This window comes from Marmota monax, unplaced genomic scaffold, assembly GCF_021218885.2.
Source record: "Marmota monax isolate L192 unplaced genomic scaffold, Marmota_monax_Labrador192_F-V1.1 WCK01_AAM20220418_F8-fsc00378, whole genome shotgun sequence".
NCBI classification, from domain to species: domain Eukaryota; kingdom Metazoa; phylum Chordata; class Mammalia; order Rodentia; family Sciuridae; genus Marmota; species Marmota monax.
The window spans coordinates 78290-103416 of record NW_026693516.1 but is presented as its reverse complement, the minus strand read 5'-3'; the positions used below and the strand labels follow the sequence as shown (position 1 = coordinate 103416).

Below are 25127 nucleotides of genomic sequence, written 5' to 3'. Positions count from 1 at the left end.
TGGAGTGTCGTCGTTCAGTCTTGAACCCCTTGGTGGGGCGTGGGCCGTGTTGCCAGGTGCTTCCTCCTGGCACCTCAGAAGCGGATGGAGGCAGAGCCACTGAAATTGTGTGGAGGGGGCAAGAGACCGCACGAGTTTCTCAGAGGAAACTGAGGGTCCCGTGGCCAGCAGGGCGGTGGATGCCGGGCATGGGTAAACAGCAGAGTGACTCTTGCAGGTTTGATGTCAGATTTCTTTTAAGGATGAAACATATAGTCATGTTGTCATTTGTGTGATTACATCAAAGAAAACAGTTGCCTGTGTATGTAAGTAGGCGATTCTAAGCGCATTTTATATATGAGGCAGCTGTTGGAAGTGTTGATGACACAGAAGAAAACTAGTTTTAAATGAAGTGCTTAGATACATTATATCTTAAAGAGGCATTTGTCCAGCATGCTTAGCTTTATGAGTGTGTTCAGAACTGACTCAACAGAGAGAACATGATTCCATGTGTAGGTATGCTTTATATTAACACTGTCAAGATACCTAAAATCAGATGGAATGTAAATAGTTAACTACTAGTCACGGGATGTGTGTGGATATGTATTGACGAAGCTATTCCCGTGTGCAGCTTTCTTCTTTCTTTTTTTGTGGTACTGGTGATTGCACATACTAAGGCAGCACCCCACCCCTGAGCTACGTCCCCAGCCCTCTTCTACAGCTTGTCTTTTTAAAAATGTATTAATTTTATAGAAAAGGAGAAGGAGTTTTTAAATCTGACAACATTTCTACAATATCCATCCTAAAAGATGTGCTTTCTAAAGAAGCTACAAAAAGGAAAATTAACCTCAACATATCATACGGTAAAAAAAAAAAAAAAAATCTTTCTGATTTTGTGTAGTTGTCTTACAATGATAATGTTTCTGATGAAAATGACTTATTTGGTTGTACCTGGCAACTTCTTGCAGAGATAAATGAAGTATCCGTCAGACACACTTTAATGCTGATCCACCCAAAGCTGGAATACCAGCTCCTCCTGGCCAAGAAGGTGCAGCTGATCGATGCTCTGAAGGTAAGTGTGTGTTGTGGGCTCGTGTCACTGTTTTAAAAGTGGGATTTCTGGAGTCAGAAACACTTCAGTGTCCTGTTGGCTGAATTTGAACACCAAGGTGCTTTTGTTTTTGATTTTAAATAAGGAATTGCAAGTTCATGAAGGAAACACAAACTTCCTGATACCAGAGTACCGCTGTATCCTAGAGGAGGCTGACCACCTACAGGAAGAATACAAGAAGCAGCCTGCACACCTCGAAAGGCTCTACGGTTAGTGCCCTCTTCTAGAATACCTGGCCAATACCTGGCCGTGTACAGTTAGTGCCCTCTTCCAGAATACCTGGCCGTGTACAGTTAGTGCCCTCTTCCAGAATACCTGGCCGTGTACAGTTAGTGCCCTCTTCCAGAATACCTGGCCGTGTACAGTTAGTGCCCTCTTCCAGAATACCTGGCCGCGTACAGTTAGTGCCCTCTTCCAGAATACCTGGCCGCGTACAGTTAGTGCCCTCTTCCAGAATACCTGGCCGTGTACAGTTAGTGCCCTCTTATAGAATACCTGGCCGGTAAAGTTAGTGCCCTCTTCCAGAATACCTGGCACTAACTCTTCCAGAATACCTGGCCGGTACAGTTAGTGCCCTCTTCCAGAATACCTGGCCAATACCTGGCCAGTACAGTTAGTGCCCTCTTCCAGAATACCTGGCCAATACCTGGCTGGTACAGTTAGTGCCCTCTTCTAGAATACCTGGCCAATACCTGGCCGGTACAGTTAGTGCCCTCTTCTAGAATACCTGGCCAATACCTGGCCTGTACGGTTAGTGCCCTCTTCCAGAATACCTGGCCAATACCTGGCCAGTACAGTTAGTACCCTCTTCCAGAATACCTGGCCAATACCTGGCCGGTACGGTTAGTGCCCTCTTCTAGAATACCTGGCCAGGTTTCTTTGCCACTGGCCGTTTGCCAGGCGGGAGGAACAGGCGAAAGATGATAGCGGTCCTACGCCAGTGACAGCAGCCATTGAACAGAACACTTCTGTATCTTGTCAGCTAGTTTTAAATCGTATTTTTACTTGAAAAATCCTAGTAAAAATTCTTAAGTGAAATTATACTGTGATGAAGGACCATGGTGTAAAATGAACCTAACTCATGGAGCACAGCATGATAGATTCTTCTCACAAATACTGCCAGGTTTTACTGCTACTATAAAATATTTTTAAGTGCAGCTTTTATTATTTTTAGGCAAAATTGAGTAAGGGACATTTATATCTGTGTCAGTTTACAGTTTAAGCTTATTTTACTTTGGTGGTGAGAAGCTGGTTGTTTCACAGATCTACTGAAAGAAGGAAGAGCAGGTGGAGGAGAGGGGCAGGGAGGGAGGAGAGGGGCAGGGAGGGAGGGTGCGGTCCCTGAGCCCAGTAGGCTGCTGCGCCGTGGGGTGGGCCTTTACCCAGCACTCAGCCGCTTTTCTTACTTTAACTGAAATGAGACTGAAGGGTTTGTTGTCTCATTCCCAGTTAGTGGCAAAGCCTACAGTGGAACCTCTTCACCCCAAATGCATGCTTCTACGCTGTGCTGAGTCTCCGCAGTCACTGGAGAGCCAGCTGATTCCAGCCCATGTTGATCCCGAAGCCTGCCTTGCCTGAATTGATGATGTGCCAGAGACTTTCTCACAGACAGTTGTATATACACGTGTATATACAAGTATATATATGTGTGTATATATGAGAAAAAAATTTTTTGAGACAGGGTCTTACTAAGTTACTGAGGCTGCCCTCAAACTTGGGATCCTCCTGCCTCAGCCTCCTTAATCACTGGGAATACAGGTGTGCACCAGCACACCTACTTAATATAAAATATTTTAATGTTTCATACAGGGTAGGCACAGGATCTCTTTTATCCTTAAAATAACGTATGGAATTAGTACAGATCTACCATCTCTTATAGTGACTTCAAAATCTAGAAATTAAAAACGAAAGCTTTTTGCATAAATTGTTTGACAATAAATCTCACTTAATCTGAATAAGTTAATGACAAAACCTGATTTAAATGGACATGAAGTTATTTCTGATCTTACTGTTCTTAGTGCAAATATTCATCCATGTATTATGTGGCAGAAGTAGTTATCATATTATGAGTTGTTGCCACTAAGGCCCCTTGGGTTAATACCATATATCCCATTAGGGATATTCCTTAAGTGTGAAAAATTCTGAAATACATCAGGGTTTTGGATAAAGGATTGGTAGCATGAATTATTCTTGTTTCATATCTTTAAAAATTAAAAGGTGAGATAATTTTTCCAGATCTTTGAACCCAAGACTCTTGACCTGGAGGTCAGCATACAGGTTCAGTATTTCAATTCAGATAAGGCTGCTAAGAATAGGACCTGCTGGGTGGGAAAGATGGTCACTTCTGATGTGATCGATGCCAAGAGCATTTCAAAGATGGTCAGCAATTGACTGAACTGAATTAATAGCTCAAAACCAATTAAGAAGGTTATTAGCTTACTATGTATATCTGGACACTTGCTACAAAATCACCACAAAATAATGTTTAAAGCATCAACCCTTTTAGGTTTATGTATGTTAAATGATGGAATTTCAGAAACGATTATCAGGCAGTTACTCACTTTCATTAAATACGTTGTTCTTGAAAGAATGAATCAATATTAAAACATTTTTTTTTTAACAGGTATGATCACCGATCTTTTCATAGATAAGTTTAAGTTCAAAGGCACCAATGTGAAAACCAAAGTACCTCTCCTGTTGCAGATTCTGGACAGTTATGATCAAAATGCATTGATTGCTTTCTTTGATGCTGCATGAAAGATAAACAGGGCAAAGTCCCAAAGAAGTGGTCTTTTAAACAAAATGTTAAAGCCAAATTACAAGCCAGCTTGAAATAACTAAATATATTTGAGATACATTGACTTTAAGCTTCTGTTTCTTTTGAAAGATGGAACTGTTTAAAAATAAAGTCTTATTTTTAAAACACAAGTAGAATGATTATGAGGGATATTAATGAATTTGGGGCAAGTAGATGTTTTAATTTTTAAATTGAGAAATTTGTATTTGGAAGCAGGTATGGTGGTGCACAACTCTAATCCCAGCTACTCAGGAGGCTGAGGCAGGAGGTTCAAAAGTTTGAGGCCAACCTCAGCAACCTGGCAAGACCTTTTTTAAAAAAAGGGTTGGGGATGTAGCTCAGTGGTAGAAAGCCCTTGGGCTCAAACCCCAGTACCACCAAATTAAAGAAATAAATAAAGTAGATTTGTAAACTACTTTACAGATTTCAAAGTTTTTTTTTTTTTTTTTTTTTTTTTGTATCTTACCTGGTTTGATCTTCGCAATTCTTTTTATATATTTGCAAACCTCTCAATGAAGTTACATGGTTAAGCTGGTTCTGCACCTGGTTTGTGTCCTGATTCCTGTGTGTCATCAACCAGTGGAAATAACCTACCAGTGATTTTTTTTTCTGGGAGTTGGAATTGATTTGCCGCTGATTTCTTTTTTGCTTGGGGACATTTTGTGACCCTGCTGCAGTTGGTGAAGTGCTTCACTTGGCTCACTGCTGTCAGTGGAGACCAGGGAAGTAAGTGGGGCTCAGGATGGAGGGATCATAACTGGCTGCGCTCTCCCCAGTCCAACTCTCCAAGTGTGCACCTGAAGAGTGACGATTTTCTACAGTTTTCTTGCACTCAAATCCACTAACTTCATTATATATGAAGGAAAATAGCATTTTCAAGCTACATAGTTTGGTTCATTAATTCTTATTCATTTGGGGGGAATACTGTATTTAAAGGTTTTAAAATGGCATAAAGATACCGGAAAATAAGCTATTTTATATTTTCAAGAACGGTAGACTCATGAAATTTCCATAAAACAGTGATCCTTAATTATATGTCATATTATGTGCCAGTCTTGAGTATTAAATGTAAAATTTGTTAAAGGCACTTGTAGTTGAGTTTTATTCTAATAAGGTCATATTGTCTTTATTGTGGGGGTGAGGGGATGGCATTGGGGATTTAATGAATCCAGGGCCTTGCACGTGGTCTGTACAACTGAGCCACATCCCCAGTTCCTGTTTTTAGTATATTCGAACAGCCTTAATTCCTAAATGAAATATATAATCATATGCGGGCCACCAAGATACCACTGTCTGCTTTGTGTTGGCTGCCACAGCTTAGGAAAAAAGATAAAAATTAGTGATTATTTAAATTTCTTGTAATACATAACTGTCACATATTATCAAAAGTAGTGCAATCTTAGATTGATTGCATTTTCATTCCGAAAAAAGCATGAGCCGGGCTGAAGGCGTAGCCCAGGGGCGTGTGCTTGGTGTGCCGCGGCTCCGTGTTCAGGCCCACCAGCCCCACAAGTTTCAGCCTCGGGAGGCTCGGCCTTTCCAACCCTGACGTGCAGACGTCCTTCCGCCCAGTTAACAACTGCAGGCGGAGCCAGAGACGCGGAATCACCTGGCCTTGGGGGCCGGAGTGCCGAGGCTGCAGACGGGCAGCACCCTGCAGTTGCTGGAGTTTAATTCCATCAGTCCCTAGAAGCTTAGGGACGCGGGGGGGTGGGCGCCTAGGGAAGCTTGGCGCCAGTCCCCGCCCCAGGCCCGGCGTGGCCCCACCCGGCGCCCGTCCTCCCTGCGCAGCTCCGCCCCCGCCTCTACCCCGTCGTCCCTGCGCAGCCCCGCCCCCGCCTCTACCCCGTCGCCCCTGCCTGCGTGGCCCAGTCCCTTGCCCGGAGGCCCCCGCGCTCGTGGCGCCCGTCGCTCTGGCTGACGTCACGGCCGGAGCGCTCATTGGTCCATTTCAATAGTCGCGGGATACTTGAACTGCAGGAACAGCCGCCGCACGGCGGGCTGCCGGCTGGCTGCATCTCGGGCGTCCGCGCCTCCGCGCCGGGCCGCGCCGCGCCGCGCCTGCTCCACCCTTGGCGATCCGGTGCGTCCTGCGCGGGTCCAAGCCGGTGAGCCGCGGCGGCCAGGCTGGCTGGGCCGCGGCGGACGGCCAGGGCTGGAGCGTCCCCGGCGGGCGGGCAAGCGCACGCTGCTTGGCGCGCGGGCTGACCGCCTCGCGCCCCCGGGATCCGCGATGTTGGGCAGCTCCGCGCCGCGGCCTGCGGCCCTCGAGACGGGCCCTGCACTGCCGGCGCTGCAGCAGACGGGGTTCCAGGAGGACCAGGAGAACATCAACCCGGAGAAGGCGCCCGCCCCGCAGCCGCGGACCCAGGCCGCGCTGGCTGTGCTGAAGGCCGCGAACCCGCGGTGTCCCGCGCCGCAGAAGCCCAAGACGCGCCGGGTAAAGGTGCAGGGGTCTGCAGGAGGGCGGCTGGGCGGGACTTGGGAGCGCCTCTCGGCTCTTTAGGGGCTGGGGTCCAGAGTCCACTCGGTCCCAGGTTTTCTGGTACGTGGGTTGCCGCTGGAGTAGCGTCTCCCATTATTCTTAGCATGCTCCCTAGTGGAAGCATCTTTCTGTAGATAATGGGGTCAGATCAAGCCCTACAGCGTGAATTGGCCTTCGCCCAGCTTCCAGCCTTCCTCTCCACTTTCAAACCCCAGGCACTGCCAGGACCGGATCCCCCACCCCCACCCGTCTGCTCTAGGAGTTACCTCCGTTTCGGGAAGGGGTCTGAAAAACATTTTGCTTTTGGTAAATTCCGCCATTTTAGCCGGATTTGCTCTGTTGCTCCACCCTGGGGTGAAAGTGGTGAATAAGTACTTTTTTCCTCTTTTCCTAAACTTATTTAGCCTGACACCCCATCCTTGAAGCCTTGGTTATTTTAACTCCACGTAGTTCTGATTAGTTACAAGGGGAAAAAGGTAAAACTCCATTGAATAAGCTCAAAGCCTGTTATTCTTTCCCGTTAGGTCGCACCTCTAAAGGATCTTCCCGTGAATGATGAGCATGTCACTGCTGTTCCTCCTTGGAAGGCAAACAGTAAACAGCCTGCATTCACCATTCATGTGGATGAAGCAGAGGAGGAGACTCAAAAGAGGCCATCTGAAAAAAGAACAGAGTGTGAGAATGTCCTGGCTTTTAGTACAGCTGCTACTTTACCTGGACCAAGAAAACCTCTGGTGCCTCTGGATTATCCGATGGATGGTAGTTTTGGTAAGTTTTAAGACACTCTATTTGTTATGATACACTGTATGGAAGTTTTGTATAACAGGCTTAGAGAAGATGGGATCTTCCTCTACTGTCACCCTGATACTTGACCTAGTGACCTACAAGACCTAGATCCTCATGCCCTTTTGTGAACTCTACCAACTTAATTTGCATACTGATTAAATAGACCTTGAATTCTTATTTGAATCTGATCCCATTTGATTGTTTCAGAGAATGGATTCCAGTTATATTCATAGCTTCACTTTTCAGATACCATTTCAGAGAGTGTTATTTGAAGACATAAATAGTTATAACTAACATTTTTTTCTGTAAAACCATTCTGAGTGATCATCTGCAAGTGATACTGTCCTTCTCTAAGTTAGTAGCTGTACCAAGTTAGTAGGGAAAACATGGCTGTTTTCCCTAACCCACAAAAATAGTAGCTGCTGTAGACAGCCCTGCTTATAGTTTTGTGCTGTTTCTTCACTTTCTGATAAAGTTCTGATTCTAGCTGATACCTAATTGTGCTCTGAAAATGTCTGGCTATGGGGTCTGAATTCTCTTAGGGAAAACCTTAGATACTATTCAAAACTTGGGACAGTAAGTGCTCTCCTAATAGAATCACATACCATCTGCTCCCATCTCTCATGGAAGATGAATGATACTTTAATACTCAGTCTCCTGTTAGTGGCTTATCAACATTTGTCTCATTAATTGGAACCAATTCTAAATCTATGTAAACAGATACTAAAACTAGAGTAAAACATTCCAGGTACTTTGCCATGAGAAGTCCTTTTTAGTTGAATGAAATAAATGCCTTGGTATTATTAGACTCCGTATAGGGGTCATTTTTAGCTACTAAATCAAATGAAAGCAATTCATCTTGTCTTTTGAATTCTCTCAGAGTCGCCACACACTATGGATATATCAATTGTGTTAGAAGATGAAAAGCCAGTGAGTGTTAATGAAGTGCCCGACTACCACGAGGATATTCACACATACCTTAGGGAAATGGAGGTAAGGGCTGAGCCCACTCTGCACACTAGGTTCACTAAGAGCAGCTGAGTGGAGTGCAGAGGGGTCACTGTCTTTCCAGTGCTGCACTTCAGTTCACAGCACGCAGACCTCTGTTGATGGTGAATGGTCTAACACTACTGACTTTTCCTGGACAGGTCAAGTGTAAGCCTAGAGTGGGCTACATGAAGAAGCAGCCAGACATCACTAACAGTATGCGGGCTATCCTTGTGGACTGGCTGGTTGAAGTGGGAGAAGAATATAAACTACAGAATGAGACCCTGCACTTGGCTGTGAACTACATCGACAGGTTCCTCTCGTCCATGTCAGTGCTGAGAGGGAAACTTCAGCTTGTGGGCACAGCTGCCATGCTGCTAGCCTCGTAAGTCCACTGTTCCTTCCTGTCTGAGCCTCTCCTTTCCATACGGGAAAAGAATGTGATCTCAGCTGTGACGTCCTTACATACACAGGCCAGAGTCAGAGTACTTTAGGGATGGCTGTGGTGTGCGAGCTGAGGGGACTGAGGATGAAATTGTTCTAATCTAGAACAGTGGTCTTCGGAACTGGATTCCAGGATACCTCCAATGAACATGAAATATCATATTTTACAATGATTAGATTACCAAGCTTGAAAGTGTGGTTCCTTCCATAACAAAGTGCTTTTTGACATACAAATAATGTCTTCTACTAAGGCATGAAGATGGAATTTAAAAATGGAAACATCAAATGTCTGTTTACCTAAGTTTCTAGCTACCTTGTGAGCTCTGGCATTGGTCCTATCCTGGGAAATCTCATGTCTCTCACTCAGTTCTGTGCTGCACTGGGAGGAATATGTCACAAGTTTTCTTGGATTTGGGTCTTTTAGTAGTAGTTGAAGGTCTCTGCTAGAAACAATGGTCACGTATCCGTGAAAGTGCAGTTGGTAAAAAGTGGGTTTGGGGTCATTCTGTGTATTCTGCAAATGGGATTGCAGAGCTGGGAGGCTTGCTTCTCTTAAAAGGACTTACTATTTAAACTTTTTTCATTGTAGAAAGTTTGAAGAAATATACCCCCCAGAAGTAGCCGAGTTTGTGTACATCACCGATGATACCTATACCAAGAAACAGGTGCTGAGAATGGAGCACCTAGTTTTGAAAGTCCTTGCTTTTGACCTAGCTGCACCAACAGTAAATCAGTTTCTTACCCAATACTTTCTACATCAGCAGCCTGCAAACTGTAAGGTTGAAAGTTTAGCAATGGTAAGTTACTTATTATTTTGTTGGAGATTCCTATATAATAATTAGAGGTGAGCGTGAGTTTAATTCTACATACAAATGTAGAATTTGCTTTGCTCAAGAGATTTAGTATTCTGGGGACAGATTAATGTTGCAGTATGGAAAAAAGCCTACCATAGGTGAAAGACAGTACATGGTTGGCGCTCCCTATCTCTAGGTTCTCCACTCATAAATTCAACCAATCATGGACTGAAAGTTGTCAGGGGAAAATCAAACTGCATCTACACTGAACAAGTACAGACTTTTTTTTTCATTACTCTCTAAACAATAACTATATAAAGTTTACGTGAAGAATTACAAGTGACCTAGAGATGGTTTAAAGTATGCAGGAGGGTGTGTAAGCATATACAAGTGCTAGACCATCCACATATGTGGGACATGAGCATCCACTGGTTTGGTGTGTTCGAGTGAATGGGTGGGTGCTGGAAGAGGATCATCAGCATGGACACCGAGGGACAGCTGTGTATTGGGAAAGCACTAAGGAGTAGTGGTTTGAGGACAAAGTGTGGGGAAAATGGTAGCCAGGAGCACTGTCTTTAGTTCTTAGAGGGGAATGCAGGATGAAAGTGGAGTGAGACACCATGATAGTGGGGTGTAAAGATGCGGCTATGTATTTTTTCCAGGGTTGTCACAGAGGCAGTATCAAAGACAAGAAAAAAAATAGGTCAGAAGGAAAGGGTCTGAGGTTTGAATTCTAGAGCTCTAGGTCCTCGAGTATTTGTCATTACAGTTCTTGGGAGAGTTGAGTTTGATAGATGCCGACCCGTACCTGAAGTACCTGCCATCAGTCGTTGCTGGAGCAGCCTTTCACTTGGCTCTCTACACTGTCACAGGCCAGAGCTGGGTGAGTATGACACTGCAGGCTGTCCCAGGCCCGGGTTGTCCAGGTGCTGTTATTTGGAAAACTATTCCAGTATGCGTACTGTTGAAGACGTCTTTCCTATTGAACATGTTAGGGGAAAGGCTTAGTTGTGAGCTTGGATTTGAAAGGTGTGCTTAGGATTTCAGGCCCCACGGAGGCTGCAGTTCATGGTGCTGGTGGGGAAAGTAGTGAGAAAGGATCAAGGCGTAGGAATGGCCTGAGAAAGTAGATGTGGGGTGGGTGGGTGGTGGTGAAGAGCCAGCTGACCACAGGCTCACTGTTTTCAGTGTCCCCTGTTAACGACGGCACTCTGGTTCCCTGCCCCTCCCGTAGCCTGAATCGCTGGTACAGAAGACCGGATACACCCTGGAAAGCCTCAAGCCCTGTCTCCTGGACCTCCACCAGACCTACCTCAGAGCCCCGCAGCATGCACAGCAGTCCATAAGGGAGAAGTACAAGCATTCGAAGTAAGAGCCGAGCACATGTTTCCAGACTGTGACATTTTACTTTATCAAAGCATACATGGGGTTTGCCACAGCTTCTTTATGGAGCTCTTCTCAGGCTGTGGCATCAGGGTGGACTACTTTCCTAGCATGAGCCAGGTCCTGGGTTCCATCCCCAGAACCGCCAAAACAAAACAAAAACCCTGATCTCTTGGAGCTTGGAGAAGGATGTAAATGATGCTTTGTCTTGCAGCTGGGGGTGAGGGGAGAGGAAGGGGATCCGACAGCAATTCTAAAACAACCTAACCAGACAGACAGGAAGAACATTTCTGAGGGCCCAGCGCACACAGCACAGGTCTCCCTTGCCAGTGAATATTTACTAACAAGACTTTTTAATTTACAGGTATCATGGAGTTTCTCTCCTCAACCCACCAGAGACACTAAACGTGTAACGTGGAAGACTGCCTGTTTTCTAAGATGTAAATCCCTCAGAGTACATGGTGTACAGTTTTTATCTTGGGTTGTCATTTCACAATCATTTATGAACATAGAAGTTATGGTCAAGGACAAATTATGGTATCTATTACTTTTTTTAATGGTTTTAATTTGTATATCTTTTGTACATGTATCTATCCTAGATATTTGGCTAATTTTAAGTGGTTTTGTTAAAGTATTAATGATGCCAGCTGTCAGGATAATAATAAATCGACTTGGAAATCTTTGACTTAGTTAATTGGAGGTTTAAATATGACTTGTTCCAGATTCTCTTGGAAAAGACAATTTGTTTGTAGTTTGTTGTGCAGTGGGGAGTGAGGAGCCTTCCTCTAAAACACCCTGAAAAATCCTGGCACTCATTTCCTCAACAACTGGACTAGTGTGCTGACGGTCACCAACTAAACACGCCTGGACTAAACCGCCTGCTCGCACAGTGAGACCCTCAGACTCAGCTCTGTGTAAACACCCTGCAGCAGCCTCTGAAAGTGATTTTTTTTGATTCCTCATCAACTTCTAGACTCTACCCAGGCCACAGAAGAGGTTGAAAATGGTTTGGGAAGCTTTTTGCGCATATGAACAGTCAAAAATCACTTTGGAGGTTCATTTTAAAGCTGACATTAAAAAAAAAAAACATCAGGCTTTATATTGGAATTATGAATAAAAAAAATACCCAGAGTAGTTTGTACTGAATAAATTATCCTTTTAATAGCTATATATGCAAATATACAACTTATTGTTAGTTAACAATTCTCTTCTTTTTTCTTTTTCTTGCTGGCTTTTTACTTGGTGCTTTTTCTTGTTTTGCACTGACGATCTGTGTTCTGTGAATAAAGTAACAGTTCACTGATGACATGCTTGTTGAATTTTGGATCATTAAATTAGGGCTTCATTGTTTTTCTAGTAGGATATGAAATGTGGTAGCTGTGAGAGTAAAAACTTTGAAAGTCATCTCATGTCTACAGAACTGGGCACTGACTTCTTATAACCAGAGTGAATGAACAGGAATGAAAAAGGGGAAGATAGCACAGAACCAGAGGGCAATAAAGTGGAAATTTGTACCTTATTTTCTTTGGATTCTTGTCTGGTTCTAAAATGATCATTTCTTCTTCTTCACTGTCTGAGAGCACTATAGGGGCATCTTGAAGAAAATACCATGGAAAGCAATATAAGTAATCTCCTGAAAATTCCCATGAATTTATGTGTGATTCCAAACTCCATTCCACACTGAGACCCCCCCAGCTGCTTTCTGGGGTTTACAGATCCATAAACTTTGTTCTTCCCAAATCTTTCTCTCTGAAGTCGTTCCTTAGAGCTCAGAAAAACTCTCCTCTAACAATTCTCATTTCCTTTAGTTGTGTTTGTAAAGGCTGAACACACAGGAGTATTCAGGGGGAATCTATGCAGCATCTATCAGATCTGATCTGCAGATGACCTGCAGTCAGGACTCTAGCTAAGCTGTTGGTGCTGCTCTAGGTAAGAAGGGACAAGGTCCACCTTAGCAGCTGCTGTTGTCTTCCATTATAAACAGAAGCAGAACTGTTGGGTCAAAAGGCACATTCCAAGATTTTTTTTTTTTTAACCAACTCCATCCAGAAATACTGTTCCAATTCCTCTAAGAAGTGGAAATGAGAAAACATTTCTCATTGAACCTTGTAGATACTGCTATTTAATACTGCCTAATCAGTAGCCAAAATATATTATTACTTTTTTCTTTGAATTTATTTCTTTCATTATTACAAGGACTGACCATTAAAAATGTTAATGGGCCATTTTCTTTTGCCTATTTTTATCCACAGCATTAATAATGAACACACTTTATACACACACACACAAGTCAACCCTTTTCCTCATTGGTTGATTGCCTATTAATTCTTCATAGTTTCAGTTCGCACCTGCTCTGTTCACATCCTTTGGGAATATTGACTCCATCCTCCCAGTTTCATTATTTAATTGAAAATATTAGTCTTCGAACCAGAAATAAAATGTCGAACTATTAACTTTATGAAGTATAAGTGCAAGGACACCAGCACTGGAAGGAGGTAAGGAAAGGCAGCCAGAGTCCTCAATGAGAGAATGGCTAGGCTGCTGGGTACATGCAGTGGTGCTGGATTTGTGCAGCATTTAAAAAGGAGCTGCTACATACGTGACTGCATGACCAAAATGAGAAATTATACCCCATCTGATTCAAATGTACGATATGTCAAGATCATTGTACTGTCAAGTGTAACTAATTAAAACAATTTTTTAAAAAAAGGAGCTACATAGGTTGATGTGGAAATCCTTGTGAACACGAGTCCTGGGGTAAACAGCTTATTCCATTGGTAAATAGCTACTTAAATAACACCAAACAGAAACAGCCCCTGGGAAAACTGTGTAAGTTCTCACCGAGAGTTTTCTCTTCACCCATTTACCAGAACTTTTACCAAGAAAAGCAATTCCTGATCTTAAATGGGCCAGGCAGAATTTTGTATTCATAAAAGCAAAAGGATCCATAGGCAAAAATAAACGTCTTCATTTCCTCAGCTTTTAGAATGCAAGGTACACATACGATGGACAGTATTTCAGGCATTTCTAGAAATTTTGTGTCCTTTAATTCTCCACTAATACGCAGCCACTAGCCACATACGGCATTTAATTTTATGTTAGCTATAATTAAATTTAAATTCAGTCCCTCAGACAAACCCATTTCAAATGTTTAGTAGTAAGCCACAAGGGGCTAGTGGCTTCTATACAGATGCAGAGTTACTGCTTCTTGTAGAAAGTTTGTACTACATGATGTAAGATAAGTTTTTTTGAGTCTAAAAACTAGAAAACTCATTTAAACCCTTTAAACTGGCCCAGATACGAGTACAAAAAAATTTTTAATTAAAAATGTTGCCATAACTTTATATGCTAAAAAGTCTACCACTACACGAAAATAAACATTCTTTAAAAAAAGAATTGATGTTAATGTTGCAATTAGTCCCATTTGGTTGAAATTTAAATCACAAAATATTTAGCCCCTCCAAGAAAGGGTCACATACCCCACGTGTAGCTGCTCTATATTCTCCACAGATCTCTACAGACTATCTGTGTTACATAGCTGCACACAGGTCAGGCACACGCTTCTGGAGACAGGTATCTACAATACTCCTGAGCAGCATCACTTACCTTGGCTTCCAATATTGGAAACCTCTGCTGTGTCCATCTTCACGTCATCAGAAAGGACAGCCTCGTCACTGCCACCTTCGTCCTCACCTTCCTTCTCAGAGTCTTCAAGTACACCCCAGGTGTTCTCTACTCCCTCTCCGATCTGGGCAGTTCCGGGAGTCCACAACACAGGTTCGGCAATGCTTCACAAGTTAAGAAAACTGAAGAGCAAAAGTACTGCTACTTGAACTGATGGAAAAAGTCGTATCTTGTAAGATTTATTCAATGATTTCTCAAATTCTCATGGAAAAGAATACAGCTGTAGTATGGAGAGCTGAACAATGAAAAATATATAACTCGGGATTTTATGGACACCAGTGGTAAGAGAAATAAAAGACAGTTGTAAATTTAGTAAACAAATATTTTTAAGAATAAAGTGTAATAGTGTATAAGGTAACCTGACCATGCCATTGATACTAAATAACAAATTTTCAAAGGAAAATGAAAATACTATAAAAATATTTTTGGGCAGTGTTAGGGATGGGCCTTGCACATGCTAAGCAAGTGCTCTACCACTGAAACACACCTCCAGTCCCTAAAATGGGTCTCACAATTGAGAATTTTCTGGTTCCTGCAGAGTAACCAAAGAGAAGCTAGATGTTAAATTGTCGACTTCATATGACTCATATTACTTTCTTAAGTTTTTTCTCTAACAGCATTTCAGAAAAGAAATGTCAGTATGCATACACAACATCAGTAAAGCCAACAGTGCTATCCATCCTGTTATGCACAAACACACAACAAAGATACACTTCTGGAGGAGGCTCAGCTTCAGCGATGATCTCTTCTGCTTTCTCCTCTACATCTGAGGTATCGATGGGGGCCTTTTCCATTTTAAATGCTGTGATTCTTTGATTTGCTATAGACTCTGCAAAGCCAAACTTTCCACCTTCTTTCCTGTATGTGGGTTTTTGTTGTGGGTGGGTGGACGGAGAATGATAAAGACAGATGAAAGAAAAAAACAGTGAAGAAAAAGTATTTTATCCTTCAGTGGTGAGAAATATTGGAATAGTCTATTTTACTAACATGCCTGTCAAGGAAATAACAACAAATTCCCATAATTATCATTTATGGAATCGTGTACCAGGCATGTGCTAGGTGCTTACAGTGCATTCTCTGATCCTCAATCAGCCCTACCAAGAAGGCATTAGCCTCACATATGGTACAAAAGAGACTGAAGTCCTAAATTACATATCTTGGTAAGGTAACACAGTAAGAAGTAGAGATGGGAATCAACCTATTTGTGTTCTTTCCATTAACTGAGTTACCAGATTGTTTTTCCCCTAAGAAAATGTGAATTTTTAAAGAAAAATCTTATGGATTTTCAATACAAGTAATGTTTAAAAACAGGAAGAAAATATAATAGAATTTAATCAACTTTCAAAAACACAAGTAGTATATTCAATTAAGGTTAACAAATAAGGACAGATCAAGTGTGATAATTATATTGTTGACTTTGAACAAGAAAGGCCCAGAAATATGTATTAAAAAGACCATTTAGTTCTGAAAAAGTTAAAACTTACCTAACTTTTTGGTCATTCTCCAGAGCTTTCTGTATTAGCTCTGTAATTTCTGCTACTTTCACACCAGCTATTTTACTGCATCTCAAAACCTATTTGTAAAAGTGAATTCTGTTAAAGACAACAAACCATATGGCTTTAAAACTACAATCATGAAATTAGCCTATTTTTATAATTTAAGCTTTTCCAAATATGAAAATGATGTATTGTTAACACAAGTCAAGGCAAGATGAAGAGCTGTTAACATCTGAAGAACTACTGCATTAACAGGACAGACTTTCTTACATGACAGTCTGACACTACAGGAAAGGCCTGCTCAGGTTTGCACCTTCCCATAAGTGATCCACAGAAACAGGAGCCTGACTATGGCGCTAGTAAGAACGCCAGCCATGAGGACAACAGAAACCAGTGTCTACTGAGCACCTAGTGTATGCTGGACATTGCTACATACCTACATCTATTTACCCTCTCATCCTATTTTACACACACACACAAAACAGGCCCAAAGACTCAGCATCATTTGCCCAGAGTTAGTGCACAGCGGAGCTGGATGGGAAGCCCAGCAGCGCCCCTGCTCTCCTCTACTTATTCCACAGGTCCCACAGCAGCACTCTGCTTTCTACGAGTCTCCATGTGAGTCTCGCATGTGGCTGGGTTTGAGAATCACTCTAGTGGTAGCCAAATTCTACAAGTAAGACTATCGTCCTACCTTATTTCTACCTTTTGCCATTAAAAAAAAAAAAAGACATGTATCTTTCTTCACTGAAAGAAAAAAAGTGTTCCTCTAGTTGGAAGGGTCAGGCTCAGGATGGTTACATGTGGGAACAGCCAGAGACAAGAACACCTCAGTGTCCACTGTCAACAGAATGTAACAACTGTACTGAAACCTGATTCCCGCACATCCTAGGATCAATCGATTAAGTACTCTCACTGGATTTTGGTTAAAAGACAAGAAAAAGCTTCTAAAAAGAAGAGACCTATTCTTAAAGGCACATTAGTCAAAGCACTAACTTGATCTTTCAGTAGCATTATCCCACCACTGGACTGGATGGTACAAATCTCTCGATGCTTATTCATGGCAATCACCAGCAAGCCATCCATTACCCGTTCTTCTCGTTCATTAGGATCCACCAAGAGATACATTCTGAAATGAATATTAAATGATCCTGAACAAATCCTGAGGCTAAATACTTGTCATTTTTAGGGTATGGAATTTTTTTTTAAAGACAGCATCAATGAAGTCAACAGTAAAGTTGCCTAAGCCTGTGGGTATGAGTCAATTTAATGAAACAGGAGTCAAGAATATGTTTTTGTAAACAAAAATGCTTAAGTGGCTATTTCTTGCTATTGCAGTGAAATCACATCTTAAACATCACATAATCCAAACCTAATGCTATCTCTTATTAAATGACTTCTGGCTCATTAATAAGAACCTGGATACCATTAAATTAGTTAACGTTGCCCCAACATCCTGTTCTAGATTCTGCTAATGGTACAGGAAAAGCAGTAGCGTTTGCACCATCCAATACAGCAGTCAGTAGTCACATGGGATTAATAAGCCCTTGCAATGTGACTGGTCCAAACTGGGTATGTAAAACACTAGATTTCAAAGATTAAATGGAAATTTAAAAATGTTAAAATTTTCATGAGTAGTTACAAATATATTGAGTATAATAAAATGAAAATATTTTACATATTTTAGGTTAAGTATATAAAAATTCTCTACCTCCTTTAATGTGATCTTGAGAAAATTTTAAATTATTTATATAGCTGGCATTTTATTTCTATTAGACATTACTGGTCCATTTCCCTATAATAAAATTCCACATAACAATGGCTAAAGTTGAGACCTTCTAATTCTTATGCACAACACTGTTAATACATATTTTTATAGCTCTCCCTTTTTTCTGAAGAATTAAGACTCAAGCTTTCACTGAAAAGTACCATCCCATGAACCTAAGAGACACCACGTTTTCTGTTAGAGGATTTAGCAACACATTGAATAGACTGCTGGAAAGCCAAAGGAAACTAGATTTTCTCTTTGTCGTGAATCATTCTCCCTTGTGATTTGCTCCCAGAACTAACACAGCTCTAAAATCCACCGTAATTCTTAACTTCAAGAAAGGCAAAGTACTACTGCGCCAGGGTAAATTCATCAAATTCTAAGTATACTACAAAAAGAAAAATACCGGGAAGAGTAATGATGGAATTGTTTTGTTATTTCTATGAGAAAGGTCTTTGCCAACTAGTACCCTCAGGAGGAAATACGAGGTGCTACAATATCAACAAGGGTCACTCATCTGCCCTACACACTTGTGTGCTTATGATTTCTGCCCATGTCAGGGCACGACTTACCCTTGCTGGAAGAAGGCAAAACTGACACAAATGGGCATGTGGTGGATGCTCAATGGTACAGGATCACGCTCTTCAGGTGCATACTGTTTCAGAAGAAGAGGTTCAATAATCATACTTAAGTTCTCAACATACAAAATACCACCTTGGGAATCAAGTAGTAAAAAATAAAATTCCTTCTAAATTTTGGTGAGTACCTAAATCACTTCTTTTACAATCATTTGTTTGACTTGGCCACTCAGATTCCTTAAAATTATAAAAAATTATATGCATTTTTCAAAACCCTAATTGAGGTATAACTTACATCCCATAAAATATACTTCTTGTAAGTATGATCCATTTTTCCATTTTTAGCAAGGGTATAAGTATGCACCACCACTGCCTTCCCACTGTGTATTTCCATTACCCCACAAAATCCTTAAGGTCCTTTACTAGTCAATTCTCTCACCTCCACTCAAGCAACCACTGGCTGATCTGCTGTCTGACCCACTGGCCTCTGCTCTGTATTCTATACAGACGAATCCAGTGATCTGCAGTCTCCACGCCTGGCTTCTTTCAACTTGGCATGTTTCACCCACCCTGCAGCAGTTATCAGCAGTGGACCCCAGGTGGATGAAACACACCAAGTTCTCCCTTGTATCAGTGTACCCTGTGTTTGTCCATTTACCAGCTAGTGAACCTATGGGCCATTTCTTGTTCATGGCTATTAAATGAATGCTATGAACATTTGCATACATCTCTCAGGCACACACGCTCTTTTCCTCCTAGAGATCCCTAGGCATACAATTGCTACAAAAAATTTTCCCTAGTTCTAAGCCATTCAACTTATTTTAATATTATAAGGTCAAATGTGCTAAAAGATGTACACATTAGAGGAGTATTTTATTCTTCCATTGTTATTTTTCTGAATACAGAATGTTGTTTACATTTAACATTTTGAGAAACTGCCAAACTTTTCCAACACAGCCATATCATTTTACATGCTCAACAGTAACAACACATAATCTTACAAGTGATTTATTTTTCAAGTTTATTAACTGGCCTCTACTTTTTCTCTTTTTTTTTTTTTTTACTTTCTATAACCACCCACCTTCTCTAAAGGAACATTTTCTCTAATGTTAATAAACTCTACCTCTAAGTCTATAAAGAGAATGCTCCAAACTAGTTTTAGATTGTTTGGAAAAATTGGGCACCTGATGTTTCCTTTTGGAACTTCCAGGCTCAAACTATGACTGCAGTGAATTTTCATTATTGTAGTATGTAATTTATATAAATCAAACTGAGCTGGGTGCAGTGGCACACACCTGTAATCGCAGTGGCTCAGAAGCTGAGACAAGAGGATCTCAGAGTTCAAAGCCACCAGCCTCACAACAGTAAGGCACTAAGCAATTCAGTGAGACCCTGTCTCTAAATAAATGCAAAACAGGGCTAGGGATGTGGCTCAGTGGTCAAGCCCCTGAGTTTGATTCCCAATACCCAAAACGAAACAAAAAACTGACATAGCACAAAAGTCAGGCACAAAGATCAGTGGTTTTCAAAATGTGGTCCCAGACCTGCAGCATCAGTATCAGAAGTGCAAATTCTCACCTCAGTCCTACTCTGGAAGTGGAGCCTAGCAATGTATTTAACAAGCCTCTCCAGGTGTTTCGGATGGACTCCTGCCATCTACTTTGCTTAATGAACAGAAGTCCTAGAGAGAGGTTAATCTGTAGGCCCTCAGTCCTGTTCAGTTTCTGCATGCCTCTCACAGGATAAGCATTTCAGTGCTGAGAACTATGGATTTTTCACATGTGACTCCCTAAACATGGGTAACCATTTCATCTAATGTTCAATCCAAAGAAGTAGTTATTGCATTCTCTTCTGGAAAACCAAGCTCAAGGTTACATTCATATTGACAAGACATCTAAATAAGGAAAATTCTGACCATATATACTTTTGCCTTATATATATTTCACAACCTATGGAATTGCCATCTACAACATGACTTTACTTAAAGTAAGTTGTCTGCACATCGAGAATACCCGTTCATCCATAGGGAGGGAGGGTCTGGCTCAAATCACGGCCGCTTACCAGGGTTACTTCATCTCCTTGGACAGAGACATCAGGCCTTCGGAAGTGACACAAGGCCACAATTGCCGCAATGCTGGCAGCATCGATGATGTTTCCATCATGATTTAATAAATGTAGGTCCACACGTATCTGCCAAACCTAAAGCAAGTTTAAAATAAAAATAAACCTAACTAAACGAAACCAGTGGTTATTTAACAGTAACACTGTGTTCAATTTTCTTCCTTCCAATTAATTCTTCTATTTTATCAATAAAAATGCAGAAAAATTTAAACCCTCCCCCCAAAAAAGCAGATCTGAAATACTAATAGTTTACCTTTCTATATGAATCATTAGACAAAAGTAAACTACATATTCTAAGTAAAAGGAATCATCCCAGCATTTATACCTGAGATTTTCCTAACTCCAAAACTATGGTTTTATTTTAGCTGCTAACTTACAAATCTCAAAATGTTAGGTTTTAAATGATAATATGATTACCTTAAAAGAAATGCAAATTAAAGTGTCACATTCAGCCACAAGTGATGTGACTTCTTTGGAATAAAAAACGTAACAAGACACCCTTATCAAAATAAAGTTCTCATACTCTCACACAATACAAGTTTTTGACTAAAATTTCCAGTGTAAGCCCTGCTTATGACTCACTAGGCAGCCCATGTAAATCAATGAACCTATCCACATGAAGGAGCAATATGTTCTTTATTCATAAAAAAGGAAAACACTACCTCCTCCTATCAAGTCACCCAAAGTAAATGACAGCTTATAAGAAAGAGCCACAAATTCTGTGAATAAAACATTTTTATACAAATCCAAGTTGCTATTTTAACCCTTTTAAGATATTTTCTTATGCCTTAAGAAAGAGATGGCAAAAAATTCTAAGGGCAGCACCTGGGAAAACTTGAAGTGATATGAACCAGTATAAAACTAAACACCGTCATGGTAGTGCATGCCTGTAATCTCAGTGACTAGGGAGGCTGAAGCAGGAGGATCTCAAATCAAGGCCAGCCTGGGCAACTCAGTGAGACCCTCAACAACTTAGAGAGATGCTGTCTCCAAATAAAAAGCAAAAAGGGCTGAGGATGTAGCACCCTGGGTTTAATCTCCAACACAAAAACAAATTTAAAAAAAACCACCTAAATTAACCAAAGCTCTAAGAATGAAAGCACAGATCTAGAAACCAATGAATCAACAACAACCATACTAAGATTAAGAATTCATTCCTCACCTTTTCACCAGCAACAACACAAAGAGATTCAGTGTCTATACACTTTGAATTTCTTAGACATCTTTCCAAAAGTCGGTTCAACTTCACCAAGAGATCTGACTGCCTATGAAAACAGGAATGGGCTAACGTCATGAAATGTAACACCAGGCATTAAAACAACAGGTTACAGCTGTCAGGTTCTTCTATGACCAAAGCAACTCCAGATAAAGATGTAAATACCTGCCAGGTTCGAATGCTGGAGCAGCCATCTGAGAGAGTTCAAGGTTAAAAAAAAGAATACCTTCTGTTGCCCGATTGAGTTTTGGAGAAACAAGTTCACAGGAAACCTGTCCAAGAACTCTGCAGAGATATAGGTACAAAGATGTTAACTAAATATATTTCCTTTCTTATCAAAAAAGTAAGAAATAAAACAATTTAAATTTTACTCTCAATATGTCAAATGGACATGAGATAAGGATTACATATAAAACATACTAACAGAATACATCCAGAGATAAAAAACATTAACATGCCTAAGAAGATAACAGAAAAGTAACTGATCACAGTATTTACTATTCCACAGATGCAGAGGAAAATGAAGGACTTTTAACCCTGTTTTCTAAAAGAAATACTGATACAAGATGGCAAGAAAACTTGAGCTTTCCCAGGCTACTAGGACCTAATGTCCTCACAACTTTCGAATTCTTATTTCACTCAGGAAAAAGGAAAGCGGGCCTGTGGCCCACAAGTGCTCAGGACCTCCACACGGCGAACAAGGGGCGCACAGGGGCGGGGCGCGCAGGGGCGGGGCGTGCAGGAGCAGGTGCACAGGGGCGGGGGACTGCGTGCACAGGGGCGGGGGACTGCGTGCACAGGGGCGGGGCACGGGGCGGGACGCGCAGGGCAGGTGCACAGGAGCGGGGGACGGCGCGCACGGGGGCGGGGGACGGCGCGCACGGGGGCGGGGCACGGGGCGGGACGCGCAGGGCAGGTGCACAGGGGCGGGGCGCACAGGCCAGGTGCCCGGCGCTGGCGACGGTCCACAGGACGCGTGCCGGTCAGAGCTTCGTGGTACTCACGCAGCCGACACCCGCTCCTGATGGCAGCCCACGTGTGGCCCCAGAACCCGAGCTCTGCGCTCCGGAACACCCTCACTTTGGACCTCTACACAAAGTGGTGTGCAGACTTCAGGGCTGCTTCGTAAACCCCGGCCGAGCGAGGTCGCCCCGGCTCGGCGCCGCCTTCGTCCCGCGGTTACCTCGTCTTCCCGAGCTCCACCACGCAGCACCCGTAGTCCGTCCCGAAGGAGACCCGGATGCTCCTGTAGTCGTAGGTCTGCCTGCCGTCCAGCCGCTGCAAGCACAACGTGCGGTCACGCGCCCGCGCGCTCGGGGCAGCGGCGTCCGGCCCGCCCGCCCCGCGGGCCGCCTACCTTCTTTTCCTCGATGGCGCGGAGGAGGAAGCGGCGCTCGCAGTTTGAGAGCGGTGTCTCCTTCATGGTGTCAGGCCGCGGGTCCCACGCGGACCGGAGTCCGAGGAGAAACGGCCCGCGCTTCCACGTGCGGCGCGCAAGACAGGCGTCACGCCGCGCGTCGGCGGGCTGACGTCACCGCCATGCGACCGCCGCCAGTGCGCAGACTCAGAGCGAGGTGGGTGGGTAGCGAGGCTCGATCTGGTCGGGAGTGTTCTCCTGGAGTAGCGCGGGAGGGGTGGACTGCGGACTTCGCACCCCCGGCCTCGGCGGATCGCGGCGGGCGGGGGTCGGTAAGACCGATGCCGGGGGACTGGGGGCCGCTGGGGAGCCGCGGGGCTCGGAGGCGGGGGCCAGGGTCGGGAAGCTGCCGCGCGCCTCGCCGCTCCCGGCGCGGGCTGAGCTCTTCCCTCCTGCGTCTCGAACCACCCGTCGGCGGCGGTTCTTTTTCAGCGCCCGGCTCCCGGAGAGGCACTCGCCAGTGGTCATCGCGACGACCCCCTCCGCGGCCCGGGCCGACTCGCCTGCGAAATGGGAACGGTGGTGCGTGTGTCGTGGGAGAGACCCGAGGGGCTGGGCCGGTGGCGGGGAGCCTTCGGTGACCGCCGGTCCCTGGTGCTTTGGACGGCGGAGGCAGGGCCGTCCTGCGCGGGCTCCAGGCGGTTTCTTCGGTCTCCTCACCCTTTTTCTCCGTACAAGTGATACATTTTAGTCGTTATTTGCGCCCCTTGCAATCCGTGTACTCAGTAAGGATCTGAAGAGGGCTACTGTATCCCAAGAAAGAACAAGTGCTGGGAAAACCGGTAGGCAGGGTCCTTTCTTTCCAAGAATTTAGATCCTCTTTTTGAAGAGAGAGTAAAAACCTAAACAAACAAAATCAAGCAATTTCTCACACCGTCCTGCATTTTCCAAGAACAGGGGCCCTATTTTAGTATTTTAATAGGAGTAGTTGCAGGAAAAGATGACTAAGAAAGGAAGTGTTTGAAGCAGGAGGAATACTGTGCAGAGAGGTGGAGGGGACTCAGTCTGAGGACGGGTCTTGTCAGGAAGAAAGAAAGGATGAAAGTTATGTCTACCTGCTCAGTTGATTAGTTTTCAAGATAGGAGGTTATGTGAATTAATGTGTGTAGTAGTTTCACACCAGAACTCCTGATTAAGTTCATTTAAATCCTGATTTTTTTTTAGTGGACATTTCATAATTCTTCTTTCAGAGATGAAAAGGGACTTTATCAAAATAGTCTTATTCTTTCCCACATTGGAAATTTGGAGTTGGAAAGAAAGTGATTTTTTTGTAAATTATTAAAAATTAATGTCAATAAGTGTTTCAGAAAAGTGCTGTGTTGATTTGATTTCTACAAATAAAATCATATTAAAATTGTTATTGTGGGTCAATTCTTTGTTATGCAGATACATACCCACACTTAACACTAGGGTTATGTGATAGGCAAAATAATGGTCCTTCCTAAAGACACCCATATCTTGGTCTCTGGGAACTGAAGTATGTTACCTTGTATGGCAGAAGTTACTTAAGGGTCTTGAGAGGATTATCCTGGATTATTTGGGTGAGTTCATTGTGATTACCAGGGTCCTTGGGTGAGGGAGATGGCGGAGTTAGAAAGTGGGAGAGGGGAGATATGATGACAGGCAAAAGTCAGGAAAGAAAAAGATACGCCACTGCTGGCTTTGAAGATGCAAGGGGCCACAAACCAAAGGATGTGGGAAAGTCCAGAGCAGGAGAGAGCGAGGAAATGGTTTTTTTCCTCCCAGAACTCTCAAAAGGAACAGAGCTGCCTGGACATGTCGATTTCTGAGCTCCAGAACTGTCCAAAGAGATGTATGCTGCTTTGCCCCATTACGTTTGTGCTAACTTGTTACTGCGGTGTCTTAGTCCAGACCACTGTAACATTGTGCTATAGATCTGGTGATTATGAACAACAGAAATTAATCTTCCACAAAATTTCAAAACTAGGAAGTACAAGATTGAGGTCCCAGCAGATTTGGTGTCTAAGATTTGTTTCTTATTTTGGATGGTTCTCTTGTCCTCTCACTGCAGGGAAACAAGGGCGCTCTCTGGGGTCTCATGAGAATACTAATCCTGTTCA

At 43.0% G+C, this 25127-nt stretch overlaps 3 protein-coding genes and 1 long non-coding RNA gene across 8 annotated transcripts in view; 3 read left to right on the top strand and 1 right to left on the bottom strand.

Annotated features, from left to right (window-relative positions):
- The window catches only part of Bbs7 (Bardet-Biedl syndrome 7), a 38690-nt gene extending 33716 nt beyond the window's left edge, over nt 1–4974 (top strand). For 3 of the 4 annotated variants that reach the window (XM_046458473.2, XM_046458472.2, XM_058583663.1), the window contains 4 exons: nt 733–842; nt 948–1051; nt 1176–1299; nt 3714–4974. In XM_046458473.2, the coding sequence (XP_046314429.1) occupies nt 733–842; nt 948–1051; nt 1176–1299; nt 3714–3847 (472 nt within the window). In that variant the 3' untranslated portion in view covers nt 3848–4974. Of the gene's footprint in view, nt 1–732; nt 843–947; nt 1052–1175; nt 1300–2539 lie in introns of all 4 variants that reach the window. The other variant, XM_046458474.2, reaches the window with a different exon arrangement.
- A 1000-nt stretch (nt 4975–5974) lies between these two features.
- On the top strand, nt 5975–12072 carry Ccna2 (cyclin A2). Of its 2 annotated transcripts, none has more exons than XM_046458479.2 (8): nt 5975–6327; nt 6897–7140; nt 8039–8151; nt 8307–8530; nt 9179–9386; nt 10153–10266; nt 10618–10751; nt 11131–12072. In XM_046458479.2, the coding sequence occupies exons 1-8, from the start codon at nt 6121–6123 to the stop codon at nt 11177–11179; spliced, it is 1293 nt and encodes a 430-aa protein (XP_046314435.1). In that variant the 5' UTR covers nt 5975–6120; the 3' UTR covers nt 11180–12072. The 2 variants fall into 2 exon arrangements, with proteins under 2 accessions (XP_046314435.1, XP_046314434.1); XM_046458478.2 differs by having other exon boundaries at nt 5975–6333.
- Exosc9 (exosome component 9) lies at nt 11902–23146 on the bottom strand. The gene is made up of 12 exons (XM_046458476.2): nt 22987–23146; nt 22813–22907; nt 21795–21914; nt 21576–21678; nt 20354–20491; nt 18287–18369; nt 16943–17075; nt 15935–16023; nt 15162–15308; nt 14373–14554; nt 12282–12360; nt 11902–12043 (listed from the first exon to the last, which is right to left on the bottom strand). The coding sequence occupies exons 1-12, from the start codon at nt 23050–23052 to the stop codon at nt 11959–11961; spliced, it is 1320 nt and encodes a 439-aa protein (XP_046314432.1). The 5' UTR covers nt 23053–23146; the 3' UTR covers nt 11902–11958.
- Nucleotides 23147–23206: 60 nt separating this feature from the next.
- LOC131424689 (uncharacterized) lies at nt 23207–24406 on the top strand. Its single transcript, XR_009228105.1, has 2 exons — nt 23207–23318; nt 23479–24406. It is a non-coding gene; the product is annotated as an uncharacterized LOC131424689 (long non-coding RNA).
- The last annotated feature ends 721 nt before the right edge of the window (nt 24407–25127 follow it).